At 42.9% G+C, this 14,065-nt stretch overlaps 1 protein-coding gene across 2 annotated transcripts in view; it reads left to right on the top strand.

Annotated features, from left to right (window-relative positions):
• SRGAP3 (SLIT-ROBO Rho GTPase activating protein 3) overlaps positions 1-14,065 on the top strand; it is a 465,786-nt gene that overhangs the window by 364,472 nt on the left and 87,249 nt on the right. For both annotated transcript variants that reach the window (XM_078661676.1, XM_078661677.1), the window contains 2 exons: positions 534-635; positions 7,323-7,520. In XM_078661676.1, coding sequence (XP_078517802.1) covers positions 534-635; positions 7,323-7,520 — 300 coding nt within the window. The remainder of the gene's footprint in view (positions 1-533; positions 636-7,322; positions 7,521-14,065) is intronic.

The following is a 14,065-nucleotide window of genomic DNA, read 5'->3' as shown; positions in this document are numbered from 1 at the left end:
CTGTCTACTAACATTGTCCTGCTGCTGCTTTTATCCCCTGTCGTGTGCTCTAATGATGCTGCTTTGTGTGATGCACAGCCTTGCAGAGGTCAGAGAGTGCTGTCTACTATAGGATTTATACAGGAAACGTACCCTTCCAGTACAGACACCCATGCCTAGAAACATTTCAGAAGGATCCCATGCATTGAATGTGTCCTGTGCTGTTAACGCATGTTTCAAAGAAGCGTAAAATGTTGACATTCTATTTGACGCAAGCCTTGGCAGCCTATCTTAGTAGATCTGGATTTGCATCAAAGCCTATGGTTGTTTGTGTTCATCTCCCCAAACAAAGCCCCAGAGGTGCCCCCTTGATGCAAAGCAGCACAAACTGCACCCTTGCAGTGCAAACCTTATGCAATTGAAAGGAAATATGAATGTGCCACTGTGTGACGTGTCGCTGTGCGTCAGAGCAAAGCCTTAGTAAATCGAAGCCTCTGTGACTGAGGGGAGCTCAGATATTGAGAGTAAGTTGCTATGGTTTGCTCCTTTCTTAGGTGTGCCAAGTGAGTGCCCAGCAGCCCGTGCAGACCGAGCTGCTTATGCGCTACCACCAGCTTCAGTCCAGGCTGACCACCCTGAAGATCGAGAACGAAGAGGTGAGCACATCCCAACTTCCCTCTGACACTCATCTTCTTGTTAATATGATGGTTAAGGGGGTGTACGTGGTAAGAAGTGGATGAGGACACAGGTATTCCCAGGCACAGCAAAGGCCATGCCGGTCAGTGCCTAATATGAATGGCATGAATATATGGTAAAAAGGGGCATCTCTGTAGGCGGGAATCTGTTCCGTCTCCCCTATTGTGTGTTTCATGCTCTGATACCGCTTCAGTGTTTCATAGTGCACTGCTTATGACCATGCCGGGATATCGTCCTGGGTCAGGTGTGTGCTATACAACAGTGCTTAATTTGTAAAAGAATATGCGCCAGGTCCCTCATCAGGAGGCTGCTGCAGCTTGCACCTTGCCATTGCTGCTAGTGATAGTACAAACACACCTACTAACCATCACCAACACTCCTACAAGTGTGACAATTCAGACTATTACAGGTCCCCAAAGCTTTACGAATGGCATGCGAGGCAGGTTTTGTCATTTTAAAGTTAGGATGAATTGATAAACAAATGTTATTATACTAAAAAATAATATTAGACAAACAGCGCCACCATATGGCAGACTGTTATAAGTGCCAGTACCGAGCACCAAAAACCTAGGGCCCAAATTAAGTACTGTTATACAAACACACATGACATCTGCTCCGTATTGCTCCTGTTTTCAGGAAAACATAAAACACCGGACACTGCCCCAATTAATCCATTTAAGGGCCCACTGCCTGCAGGGCTGGAGAGCAGTGAAGCCAGGGCCGTACCTACCACTCCACTGACCCTCCATGCGTGACACTGGCCCTGACGTGCACTTTCACATAAACTACTCCTGCCTTAAACTTGACCTCCGTGGCGTGCCACATGGTCTGGCGACACTTCTGCCTGCACTTCCTTGTGTGCAAGCCACCCAAGTATCAGCATTCCTCTTAGCAGCCACCCAGATCTAAGGAATCCACCCTATCCAAAGTATTCCACCCATGCCCCTAAGACCCGCACACCAGACAACCCTTGGTGCCAGGAGAGATTAAGAACTCTAGTGCTCCGCTTTACAAAACCCACTAACAGCCGGTTGTTGGATCCTGTGCTGTGACTGGCATCTAACAAATCAACCTGTTGAGAGTTTGAGTATCATGAAAACACTTACAGCCCTTCTAAGGCTGTAAGAGGTGTGGCGCAACGGCTAGGGCGACTGACTCCGGAATCCGGGGGACACGGTTCGATCCCCGGCACCGGCGGCAGATTAGCCCAGCACCATGCGACTCTGGGCAATAGCTTGCTTAATCTTCCCGACGGCCCCCAGCGCCTAGAGACCCTTACGGGTGATTGTGTGCTTTACAAATGTGGATTATAAGGCGCACACTGGTAAAGCCTCTGCCACCCCGTTAGCCCTCGTGCACAGAGCGCGCAGGCCAGACACACGCATGTGCACACACACCCACCTGCACGCCATCTTGTTTCCACTTCAGCACTAGAGCTGCAGATGGCACTAGACGCATAATACAGTGTTGCCAGATTGGGCTAGATCACACCCTATTGCTACATTTTTCCGCTTGTGCGGTAAAATTTTGTTTTGTGCTAGGTGCCAGATTATACATATATATACAGCTCTCCAGCAAAGTAGTATGTTAAAGCGCTTTATTAGACTAATGTTTACTTGGCAGCCTGCTGCAACATCAATTCCATTGCATTCACCGCCTGCTTGATGCTGTCTCTGCCCCTCCTTCCTTAAAGTAGCAATATTGGTCTACTTTGGGCTACTTTTTGGTTGGCTTTGGGCTAGAGAATGGTTAAAAAAGCTGGCAACACGGCGCATAAAGCTTCCTGTCAGCACAGGATGAGGTTTGGCACCGAATTAAGACAGGATCCTGGCTAGAATCTGCATTCGGCAGCCCCCTGCACACCGGAGAGGAGAATACTCATGGATGTGTGATTTACCAGTGTTGTTTACAGTTACATTCTAGAGGTAGGACTATCACACCAGCAGATTCAATCTGCAGCATCTACAGGGCTTCCTAAAAGTGGCTGATCATGTTATTAACGCCTGGCTAATAAAATATAAACCTCACTGATGCAGAACATCTAAAGCAATCATAAATGTAAACGCTCTCAGATGTGTTCCACCTACAGCAATAGCTGTAAACATTCACAGATGTGTTACACAATAATCAATGTAAACATCCAAGATGTTGCCCCTACAACAATAGATGGGAATATTCCCAGGTGTTACACCGATATTAATGATAAAGAACACATCCCAGATACCTTCCATTTGTAGCAGTAAATGTGACCATTCCCAGATGTGTTATACCTGCACCAAGAATAAATACAAACTCTCCCAGATGTGTTCCACATACAACAATAGATCTGAACATTCACAGATATGTTACACCGACTGCTATAATCTATGTAACATCCCCAGATGTGTTACACCTACACCAAGAATATAAACTCCCAGATGTGTTACACTTACAACAATAGATGTAAACATTTCCAGGTGTGTTACACCGACTGCTATCATCAGTGTAAACTTTCCCAGATGTGTTACACCTACAGCATTAGATGTAAACATTCCCAGATGTGTTACACGTACACCAAGAATAAATATAAACTCTCCCAGATGTGTTCCATCTACAGCAATAGATCTAAACATTCACAAATATGTTACACCGACTGCAGTAATCAATGTAAACATTGCCAGATACCTACACCAAGAATAGATATAAACTCTCCCAGATGTGTTCTACCTACAGTAATAGATGTAAACATTCAAAGAAGTGTTACACCAGCTGCAATAATCATTGTAAACAATCTCAGATGTGTTATGCCTACAGTCCCAGATGAATTACGTCTATAGCAACAACACACGTGCATATTCCCAAAAATGTGCACATTCCCAAAAGTGTTACAGATACATCAGTAGCTGTAAATACTCCGGATGTGTTACATCTGAAGTATTAATGTAAATATTTTCCCAAAGCTACAGCAGCAGGTTCCAACATTCCCAGATGTATTACACAGAGAGAAATAATAAACGTTAACACTTCTAAATGTGTTAGACTTTGAGTAACTGAGGTAAATATTCCAACAAATATTACACCAATTGTAATAAAGAAAAAATCCCAGCTACCTTCCATCTGCAGCAGTAGATGAAACCATTCCCAAATATGTTACTCCTACACCAAGAATAAATATAATCTCTCCCAGATGTGTTCCACATACAGCAGTAGATCCAAACATTCACAGATATGTTACACCGACTGCTATAATCCATGTAAACATTCCCAGATGTGTTACACCTACAGCATTAGATGTAAACATTCCCAGATGTGTTACACCGACTGATGTAATTCATATAAACATTCCCAGATGTGTTACACGTACACCAATAATAAATATAAACTCTCCCAGATGTGTTCCATCTACTGCAATAGATCTAAACATTCACTGATATATTACACCGACTGCAGTAATCAATGTAAACATTGCTAGATACCTACACCAAGAATAAATATAAACTCTCCCAGATGTGTTCTACCTACAGCAATAGATGTAAACATTCACAGATGTCTTAGACATCTGCAATAATCATTGTAAACAATCTCAGAATTGTTATGCCTACAGTCCCAGATGAACTACATCTATAGCAATAATACATGTGCATATTCCCAAAATGTACACATTTCCAGAAGTGTTACAGCTACAGTAGTATATACTCCAGATGCGTTACATCAAGAGTATTATTGTAAATAGATTCCCAAAGCTGCAGCTGCAGGTGCCAACATTCCCAGATGAATTACACAGAGAGAAATAATAAACGTTAACACTTCTAAATGTATTAGACTTTGAGTAACTGAGGTAAATATTCCAACAAATATTACACCAATTGTAATAAAGAAAAAATCCCAGATACCTTTCATCTGCACCAGTAGATGTGACCATTCCCAAATATGTTACACCTACACCAAGAATAAATATAATCTCTCCGAGATGTGTTCCACATACAGCAGTAGATCCAAACATTGACAGATATGTTACACCGACTGCTATAATCTATGTAAACATTCCCAGATGTGTTACACCTACACCAAGAACATGCACTTTCCCTGATGTCTTACACCTACACCAATAGATGTAAACATTCACAGATGTCTTACACCAACTGCTATAATCAATGTAAACATTCCCAGATGTGTTACACCTACAGCATTAGATGTAAACATTCACAGATGTTTTACACCGACAGCTGTATTTAATATAAACATTACCAGATGTGTCACACCTACACCAAGAATAAATATAAACTCTCCGAGATGTGTTCGATCTACAGTAATAGAGCTAAACATTCACAGATGTGTTACACCTTCTGCAGTAATCGATGTAAACATTGCCCGATACCTACACCAAGAATAAATATAAACTCTCCCAGATGTGTTCCACCTACAGTAACAGATGTAATCATTCACAGATGTGTTACACCAACTGCTGTAATCAATGTACACATTCCCAGATGTGTAACACGTACGCCAAGAATAAATATAAACTCTCCCAGATGTGTTCCATCTATATCAATAGATCTAAACATTCACAGATGTTACACCGACTGCAGTAATCAATGTAAACATTGCCAGATACCTACACCAAGAATAAATATAAACTCTCCCGGATGTGTTCCACCTACAGTAATATATGTAAACATTCACAGATGTGTTACACCGACTGCTGTAATCAATGTAAACATTCCCAGATGTGTTACACGTACACCAAGAATAAATATAAACTCTCCCAGATGTGTTCCATCTACAGCAGTAGATCTAAACATTCACAGATATGTTACACTGACTGCAGTAATCAATGTAAACATTGCCAGATACCTACACCAAGAATACATATAAACTCTCCCAGATGTGTTCCACCTACAGTAATAGATGTAAACATTCACAGAGGTGTTACACAATCTGCAATAATCATTGTAAACAATCTCAGAATTGTTATGCCCACAGTCCCAGATGAACTACATCTATAGCAATAATACATGTGCATATTCCCAAAAATGTACACATTTCCAGAAGTGTTACAGCTACAGTAGAATATACTCCAGATGTGTTACATTTAGAGTATTAATGTAAATATATTCCCAAAGCTACAGCAGTAGGTGCCAACATTCCCAGATGTATTACACAAACAGAAATATTAAACGTTAACACTTCCAAATGTGTTAGACTTTGAGAAACTGAGGTAAATAGTCCAACAAATATTACACCAATATTCAACGATAAGCATAAACATTCCCAGTTGTGTTACACCTACAGCAATAATAGAGGTAAACATTTCCAAATGTTACACCTATTGCAATAATTAATGTAAGCATTTCCAGATGTGTTCCACCTACAAAATAGTTTTAAACATGGCCTGCTCGGTTGCTCCTACACCAGTAATGAATGTAAACATTCACAGATCTATTACAGCCACAGCAGTAGATGTAAACATTCCCAGATGTGTAATACACGTACAAATAATAAATGCAAACTTTCACACAGATATGCTACGTGTACAGCAGTAGATATAAACATTCCCAGATGTGTTACACGTGTAGCCATACTCATGTAAACATTCCCAGTGGATCATCTACAGCAGTAGATATAAACATTCTAAGACATTTCACACCCATAGCAATTGTCACCATTAACATTCCCAGATGTGGTCTGCTTGCCACAGTAGTTGCAAACATTCTCAAATGTGCTGTACTTATAGCAATACTTAATGTAAATCTTCCTAGATGTGTTATACCTACAGCAGTAATAGATGTAACCTGTACATATATGTACCACCTACAGGAATACTAAATGTAAACGTTCCCAGATGTTTCACCAGTAGCAGTAATCAATGTTACTATTCCCAGATGTTACACCTACTGCAGCAGATTTAAACCTTGCCAGGTGTGTTACACCTATAGCAAAAAATATATAAAGATCCCAGATGTTACTCCCACAGCAATAGATGTCGACTTTACCAGATGTGATGTATTTCGCCCATAGCAACTGATGTAGTTTCCCAGATGTGTTACACCTATAGGATTAATTAGTGTAAACATTCCTAGTTGTTCTGTCTACAGCAGATGTGAACATTCTCAGAAGTATTTCACTTACAGCAATAGTCAATGCTAACATTCCCAGATGTGTGCCACCTACAGCCGTAGATTTACACATTCCAAAATGCGTTAACTCACAACAATAATTAATGTAAACATTCCTGTATATTTTACACTTACAGCACTAATAGATGTAAACATATTTGTGTTTTGCCTTCCACAGTGATAAATGTAAACATTTCCAGATGTGTTGCATCAACAGTAGTAATAGATGTAAATATTTCCAGATGTGTTACACCAACAGCAGGAATGAATGTAAATAAATTATCAGATGGCTTACACCCATAATAGTAATAACAATAGCTTGCAGACTTATCATTCTACATATTTCTAGGCTTCTAAGTACTGTAAGGACCTATGGAATGGTACCAGGTGACTACTAGAATGATGAAAGGGCGAGCTTATCAGCTAGAATTCGAATCTTTGACCACAGACTAGATACAAGCCCCATGAGTAGGCTCAATCCAAGCAGGACCAACACCTAAACAAAGAAGGTACCCCATATTTTCTTTAACCAACCCCTCTCTCTCTCTGCAGGTGCGCAAAACTCTGGACGCTACAATGCAGACCATGCAGGACATGCTGACCGTGGAGGACTTTGATGTCTCAGATGCCTTCCAGCACAGCCGCTCCACGGAGTCCATCAAGTCTGCGGCCTCTGATACCTACATGAGCAAGATCAACATCGCCAAGCGGAGGTCCAACCAGCAGGAGACCGAGATGTTTTACTTCACGGTAAGAAGTTGTCTAATAAAAAAAGGTGCCTATGATATTTAAAAAAAACCTAAAGACTTAGAATGCTTTTGAACTGCACGTATCTATTTTCTCAATCTTTCTGTGATGATCTCTTTGATCTTTTTGTGTATAAAATCAATAAACTCTCTGGGCCTGATTCACAGAATGAACTTAAGACTAAATCCTAAACTTTCTACTATTTTGGTATTCACAGAATGCACTTACTACTTTTGGCATTCACAGAAGTTAGGATTTTGTCTTAAGTTTGTCTTAAGACAAACTTAAGACAGACTTAAGAAAGACTTAAGAAAGACTTAAGAAAGACTTAAGACAGACTTAAGACAGACTTAAGACAAAATCCTAACTTAAGTCTGTCTTAAGTCTGTCTTAAGTCTGTCTTAAGTTTGTCTTAAGACAAACTTAAGACAAAATCCTAACTTCTGTGAATACCAAAGTAGTAAGTTCATTCTGTGAATACCAAAAATAGTAAGTGCATTCTGTGAATACCAAAATAGTAGGAAGTTTAGGATTTAGTCTTAAGTTCATTCTGTGAATCGGGCCCTCACAGTCCTTCACACATTCCTCTGTTACGTCACAGGAAGTCACAGAGAATGGAACTGTGAAGGTTCCAATGCTCACTGTATTCACCTCCACTGAAGAATCAGTTTTGCACAACAAACAGATCAGACTTAATCTGGATCCCCCATTTACCCAGGTCCTGCCATTTTTTAAAAACATTTCTGGCCCATACGCGTAGTACCAGCACTTACCTTATTGTATAATCAGGAATACATCCTGATTTTGGAAGCAGATTTTAGTGACTTCATTACTGAAAATACCCACCACTGATCCCAAATGTCTGTCCAATTTCAGGAACATCTTCCTGCCTCCTCTCCCTACCAACATTCTTGAATCTTATGTTAACTCGAAACTCCTCTGTTTAGATGCCTTTAACGACTACAACACATCAGTCAGGCCTTCAACTAAGTTTCAGTATGTTTTCTGACCTAGTGATAGTTTTTAAAGAGATCAGACTTTTGCTTGGATGCGGGAGAATCTGATGTCCTCTTCTTACTGGATTTATCGGCAGCTTTAGACCTGGTCTCACACTCCATTCCGCTTCACTGACATAAGGATGCAAGTCCATGCTCTGAAAGGCCACGTTCTATTCTGGTCCACAGACCATCATCCTACCTCATTTTCAATCCATCCCTCTGGTGGACCACATGGTGTCCCTCAAGGATCAGTTTTATGCCCTAGACTTTTTAATCGGTACCTTATACCTCAGGCAGACATCAACCTCTTTCAGTTTCATCTACCTTTCGTAAGCAGACAACACATCTTATTGTTAGGCTGGAGCAAGACTTTCTTCCCTCAAACTCATAAACAAACATTGCGCAGGTGCTGGATTTTGGAGACCTTTCAGTTTGCAATTCTTATTGGCTGCTTACCTCTCTTGGCTTTTCACCTGGTCTGACCTTTTCTGCAGGAAATCTGGCTATCATTTTTTATACCAACCTAACTTTTCCTAAACAAATCTCCAAGACCGCATACGTGTTTCTTTCTCTTGAAGGGCTTACGGAAGGCCCTACCACTTGTGCCTAAAGTTTGATGGAAAACTCTAGTCCATTCTATCAAGACTGGGTTTCTGTCACCCTATATTTCTCTCCCGGCCCTAAAAATACTTATCTAGACTCCAGGAAATGCAGAACGCTGCCGCCGGCCTATTCATTGGCCTAAAAGAAATTGTGTCCATCCCCAGCACTTACAGAAGCTCCATTGGCTCCATGTGGAAACAAGCATTTGCAATGCAATAGGTCTCGTATTAGCGAGAGTTTAAGCTATTAGCATTGTAAATGACAATGCCTTTTATTTATCTGTTTTGATAATTAACACATACATAAAAGGCATTGTCATTTACAATGCCAATAGCTCAAACTCTTGTAAAAGCAAGACCTATTGCATTTCAAAGACGCGGCCACCATTGTCCCGGACTGCTTGGAAAGTGAAAGTGCGTTGCAGGAAAGCATGTCATGCCTGCAGTAGATGAAACTCATTAAAGAAAATAGTGCTTACATACTAAATAAGACATACCGTGTAACAACCAAAGTAAAAGGGCCAGTCCTCTTGGGAGGCTACAAATGAAGACAAGGCGGCACTACGGAGGGACTAACACGCCTATTAACGAATCAGAAGCCAGCATTTACAAAGAAAATGACTCAAGCCAATGACAAATATGGGCGGAGAGTGGGCAGGGGCTTCAAGTCCATACTCTAATACAGCATGCCTCGCAGAGCAGTGGATACGTTGCCCATGCTTGACCTAAAAAGGTGTATTTTCAAAGCTGTACCCTTTTGTTTTCGAGCTACAATGCATCAGGGATCTGACTGTGTTAAGAGTATCTTTTCCCCATGCACAATCGCGCGCACTTAGGTCCTCACTGTCATTCCTCGAATAAGAAAAGCAAAGACTGGCAGAAGATCTTTCTAATTGTTTACTTCCACGCTCTGGACCAAGATGCCCATATCTCTGCATTATAAAACACCTTATTTGCTTTTCAGGAAACACCTGAAAGCATATCTCTTTGGTCTGTAACTTACTAGTCTGTCTGATAGTGTTTTTGTGATTCAAGTGTAGTACCAGGACACCAAACGTGGTAGCAGTGCACGTTATAAAAATCTAAATCAAATGACTTTATCATTCAATCCCAGAACTCGCTTGACTCTTCGACCACATTTGATAATGCAGAGTGCATGATCCTATTGTGCTGCTTGCAGTCAGTAGGAGCAGCGCGAGCAAATCGTTTATCTGTTCTTTAACCTTTTCCGTGCTGATGATGGAACCGCTCCGTCATCAGCCGCGGTGGCGCTGTGCTGATGACGGAGCGGTTCCGTCATGGCCCGCCCGACGTGCCTGCGCGGCGCTGATTCCGCGCCTGCGTGGCGCGTTCTATTGAGCGGGCGGGGCCATGACGGAACCGCTCCGTCATGAGCACAGCGCCACCGCGGCTGATGACGGAGCGGTTCCGTCATCAGCATGGGCGCGCCACGCTGCTTTAGCGCTGCGCCGGAATAGCCGCCGCAGCGAATGTGTTAACTACGAGGCTCCAGAAACGGAGACTGGGTCATTATCCATTGTATATCTACTCCCATTAACAGTTTCTCAAAGGTAAACTCTATGCAGGACTTTTCCCAATAGTTTTAGCTTCCTCCCTACTGAAAACAACATAGAAGCCCGGAATACATCTGTATATCTATGTATGCAACAATTTACTGCATTTCAAATTAACTAGCTTTATAGTCAGGGAGTCCATATCTCAGAGACATCCAGATATGGATGGGAGTTGGCTTCCATAAAAACATCTGATCGAAGACAGACCTCCAGGCAGTGAATGCAAAGGTCTCAATTCAGTCAGCTGTCCAGCCTTTATCCATCCTTCTTGCCCACATTAAGAGGCAGCCCCGCCTCAAATAAAACAAGAAGACCTTTAGGTGTGCTTTGCAATCAGAGCAACTCTAAGGCACATTAATCAACAGCTGTATGGATTACTTTACAACTCTGTCCGTTAATCTCACTGACAAATCCATCGATTGTCTCCAACGACACTAGAGTTGTAAGACCAGCAGCCATCTTAATGCCGCGGGGACATACCGCGCTGCAGCACTCTGACAAGTCAATCATTGCATTGGCTCAGAGTACAAGCCTTCATAGGCCTCATGCATAGGAACCCATCCGCCTGAGCCTCAACAGACCCAAAGAATTTACACTGTACACCTAGCCAGGAATAAGGGGGAGCCACTTAAAATGTTGTCCAGGTCCCAGAAGAAGGCTTGATCTCCTCTGGCAAGAGTGAGTGGAGAATCTCTGTTACAAGAGTGATACTATATCGTAACAGGTGTATTTGTAAAGCGCACAATCACCCGAAGGTGTCCTGGCGCTGAATAACAGATGTTTATTGTTACGCAACTCAATGGTACTCATTTTATCAATCTCAGATGGATGAAAGGCTGAGTGGACCCGGCATGATTTGAACCTGTGACCACGAGGTCGAACACAGGCCCCTGCAGTGGCTGCTTTAGTCCACTCAGCCACCAGACCCAGCTATCAGTGCTTCATTTCTACAAGAGGTTGCATGTGGTGAGCACCAGTGCACATTTATGGAGATCCATTCTAATTTTTCATGAACAGACTTTGGCCCAGAGCAAGAAAGAGAAAGGCAGAAAAGAGAGAAAAAAGCAGGAAGCGAAAAATAGTAAAACAGAGGCAAATGGAGACAGCAAGAGTGTAGAGAGATAGGTGGAAGAAAGAGGCATGAAGGGGAATCAAGACTAGGCAGTGTTGGTATTTGGCACCCCAAGCATTCCGCGGCTGCAGGCTCCTAATAAAAACATTGTGTTCCTGCATTCATTTTTTGGAACTAAGGCACTGGATACTGTGGACTTCGTCTGACTTCTCTGCAGCGATGTATATGATGCATGGAGGAAATGGATGCAAACTGGAACTAATATGTTCGAGGCATATGGGCTGCAGATGGTACATTTATGAATAGATCGCCATCTGGTGTTGGGCTCGGATGATTGCACTTTGTTTTTCTTCTGGAGAAGTCTTTGTCGTCATAGATGACTCCTCCTCTCGGTGTTAGTGCGCATGGGCATCGGCTCCATCCTTAGATTGTTTTTTTCCGCCATCGGGTTCGGATGAGGATCGAAGCGCTCCGGACCGACTTCAACAAAGAAGGTTATAACCGGCGCGTATCCATTTCCAAATCGACGGTATCGTTATCGAACGCGACTTCACTCCATACCGACGCGGTTCGAAGGACGACGACAACGAGAAACTCGACGTAGTCCAGCCCGGGGTCCATGGAAAGGACTCCATTCAAAAAATGTCCAACGTGTGGTGCTAAGTTCCCACACAAGGACCTACATGAGGTGTGCAACCTCTGCTTGTCCCCTGAACACGAATCCAGGGACTGTGAGGCCTGTGCAGCGTTCTCTTCAAAATCGACGATTAGAAACCGTCGAGCCCGAAGACACGAGGTATCGAGAATGCAGTCACAAGCAATCCCGGAGCTGTTTGAGGACCAGCACCCAGAAGAGGAAGAAGAAGAGGCCGATGAGGCGGGGTCTGAAGCGGACGAGTCCGACGTCGAGGAAATCGACGTCCAACAAACCGTGAGTGACGACGTCCCTTTACCAAAAAACAGACCCCACACGGTATCGACCCCGCCTTCGAGCCCGGTCAGACAACCGAAATAAGTTTCCAACGCCCCGCCTTCGAGCCCGGCAACGAAACAGAAACCGAAACACTCGGTCTCCCATCATGGTGGTTCCGGTTCCGATAAACGGACCACATCGACACCGAAGCTCCAAGTCAAGGAAAGCTCGAAGTCGAAGCAGTCCATGTCGACACCGAAGCACGTTTCGGCGTCGAAAACACCCTCGACACCGGGGACATCTTCGATACCGAAGAAATCGGATCCGAATAAAATCTCGGTACCGAAAACACAAATGGACATTCAAAAGAAAAAACCCCTTTCGGAACCGAAAACTGCGGTACCGATACAGGAACACGGGACTGATCCTAAACAAAAGACTCTGTTTATTGACCCAAAGACTGGCAAGGTAGTCACAGAACTACCTAAAAAGAGGAAGAATGAACATTCGGACGACAAGACTCATCCGAAGAAGAGAACAATGGGGACGAATACAACTCCTCCCCCTTCTCCCAGACCCAGACACACACCATCTTCTCCTCTTCCTCACAATAGGCCAAATATTCCTCCCACACGACCATCTACACCAACAACAGATGTAGAGAGTGACACAGGGGAGGGGGAACATCCTGGGGATGATGAAGACACAATCCCAGAGGAGGCAGACCCATGGGAAGAGTATAATGTAGGGTCAGATAATGATAATGACCCTGAATTGTATCCCTCAAAACCTTCACCTCCTGATGATAACACTGGTTTTGCACAACTCATTAATAGAGCAGCAACATATCATAAGGTAGAACTACATGCAGAACCTCAAATAGAGGATTTCTTATTAGAAACACTACCTACTGCACAAAGAACATCAGGAACACTACCAATGCTGAAGGGCCTTCTCAGTCATACATCAGAGATATTCAAAGACCCAGTGAGGGCTAGGGTACTGAACCCAAGAATCGATAAAAAATATAGGGCAGCTCCAAAAGACCCAATATACATTAAAGGGCAAATTCCTCTAGACTCACTAGTGGTCACTAACGCTCGTAAGAGAGCAAACTCTTTATCTACAGGAGAAGCTCCATCTCCTGACAAAGAGTCTAAACTAATAGATGCATCTGGCAAGAGAGTAGCATCTCAAGCGGCAAACAGCTGGCGCATAGCTAATACGCAAGCACTACTTGCAAGGTATGACAGAGCGCATTATGATGAGTTAGAGAAACTCATCACACATCTCCCTAAAGAACACCAAAAAAGGGCAGATCAACTCATACAAGAAGGGAAGTTAATTACTAACACTTCAATAAAGTGCGCCCAAGACGCAGCAGACACT

Source organism: Lissotriton helveticus, chromosome 9, assembly GCF_964261635.1.
Source record: "Lissotriton helveticus chromosome 9, aLisHel1.1, whole genome shotgun sequence".
Taxonomy (NCBI): domain Eukaryota; kingdom Metazoa; phylum Chordata; class Amphibia; order Caudata; family Salamandridae; genus Lissotriton; species Lissotriton helveticus.
Note: the sequence above shows the minus strand (reverse complement) of the source record. Positions and strands in the feature narration are given on the sequence as shown.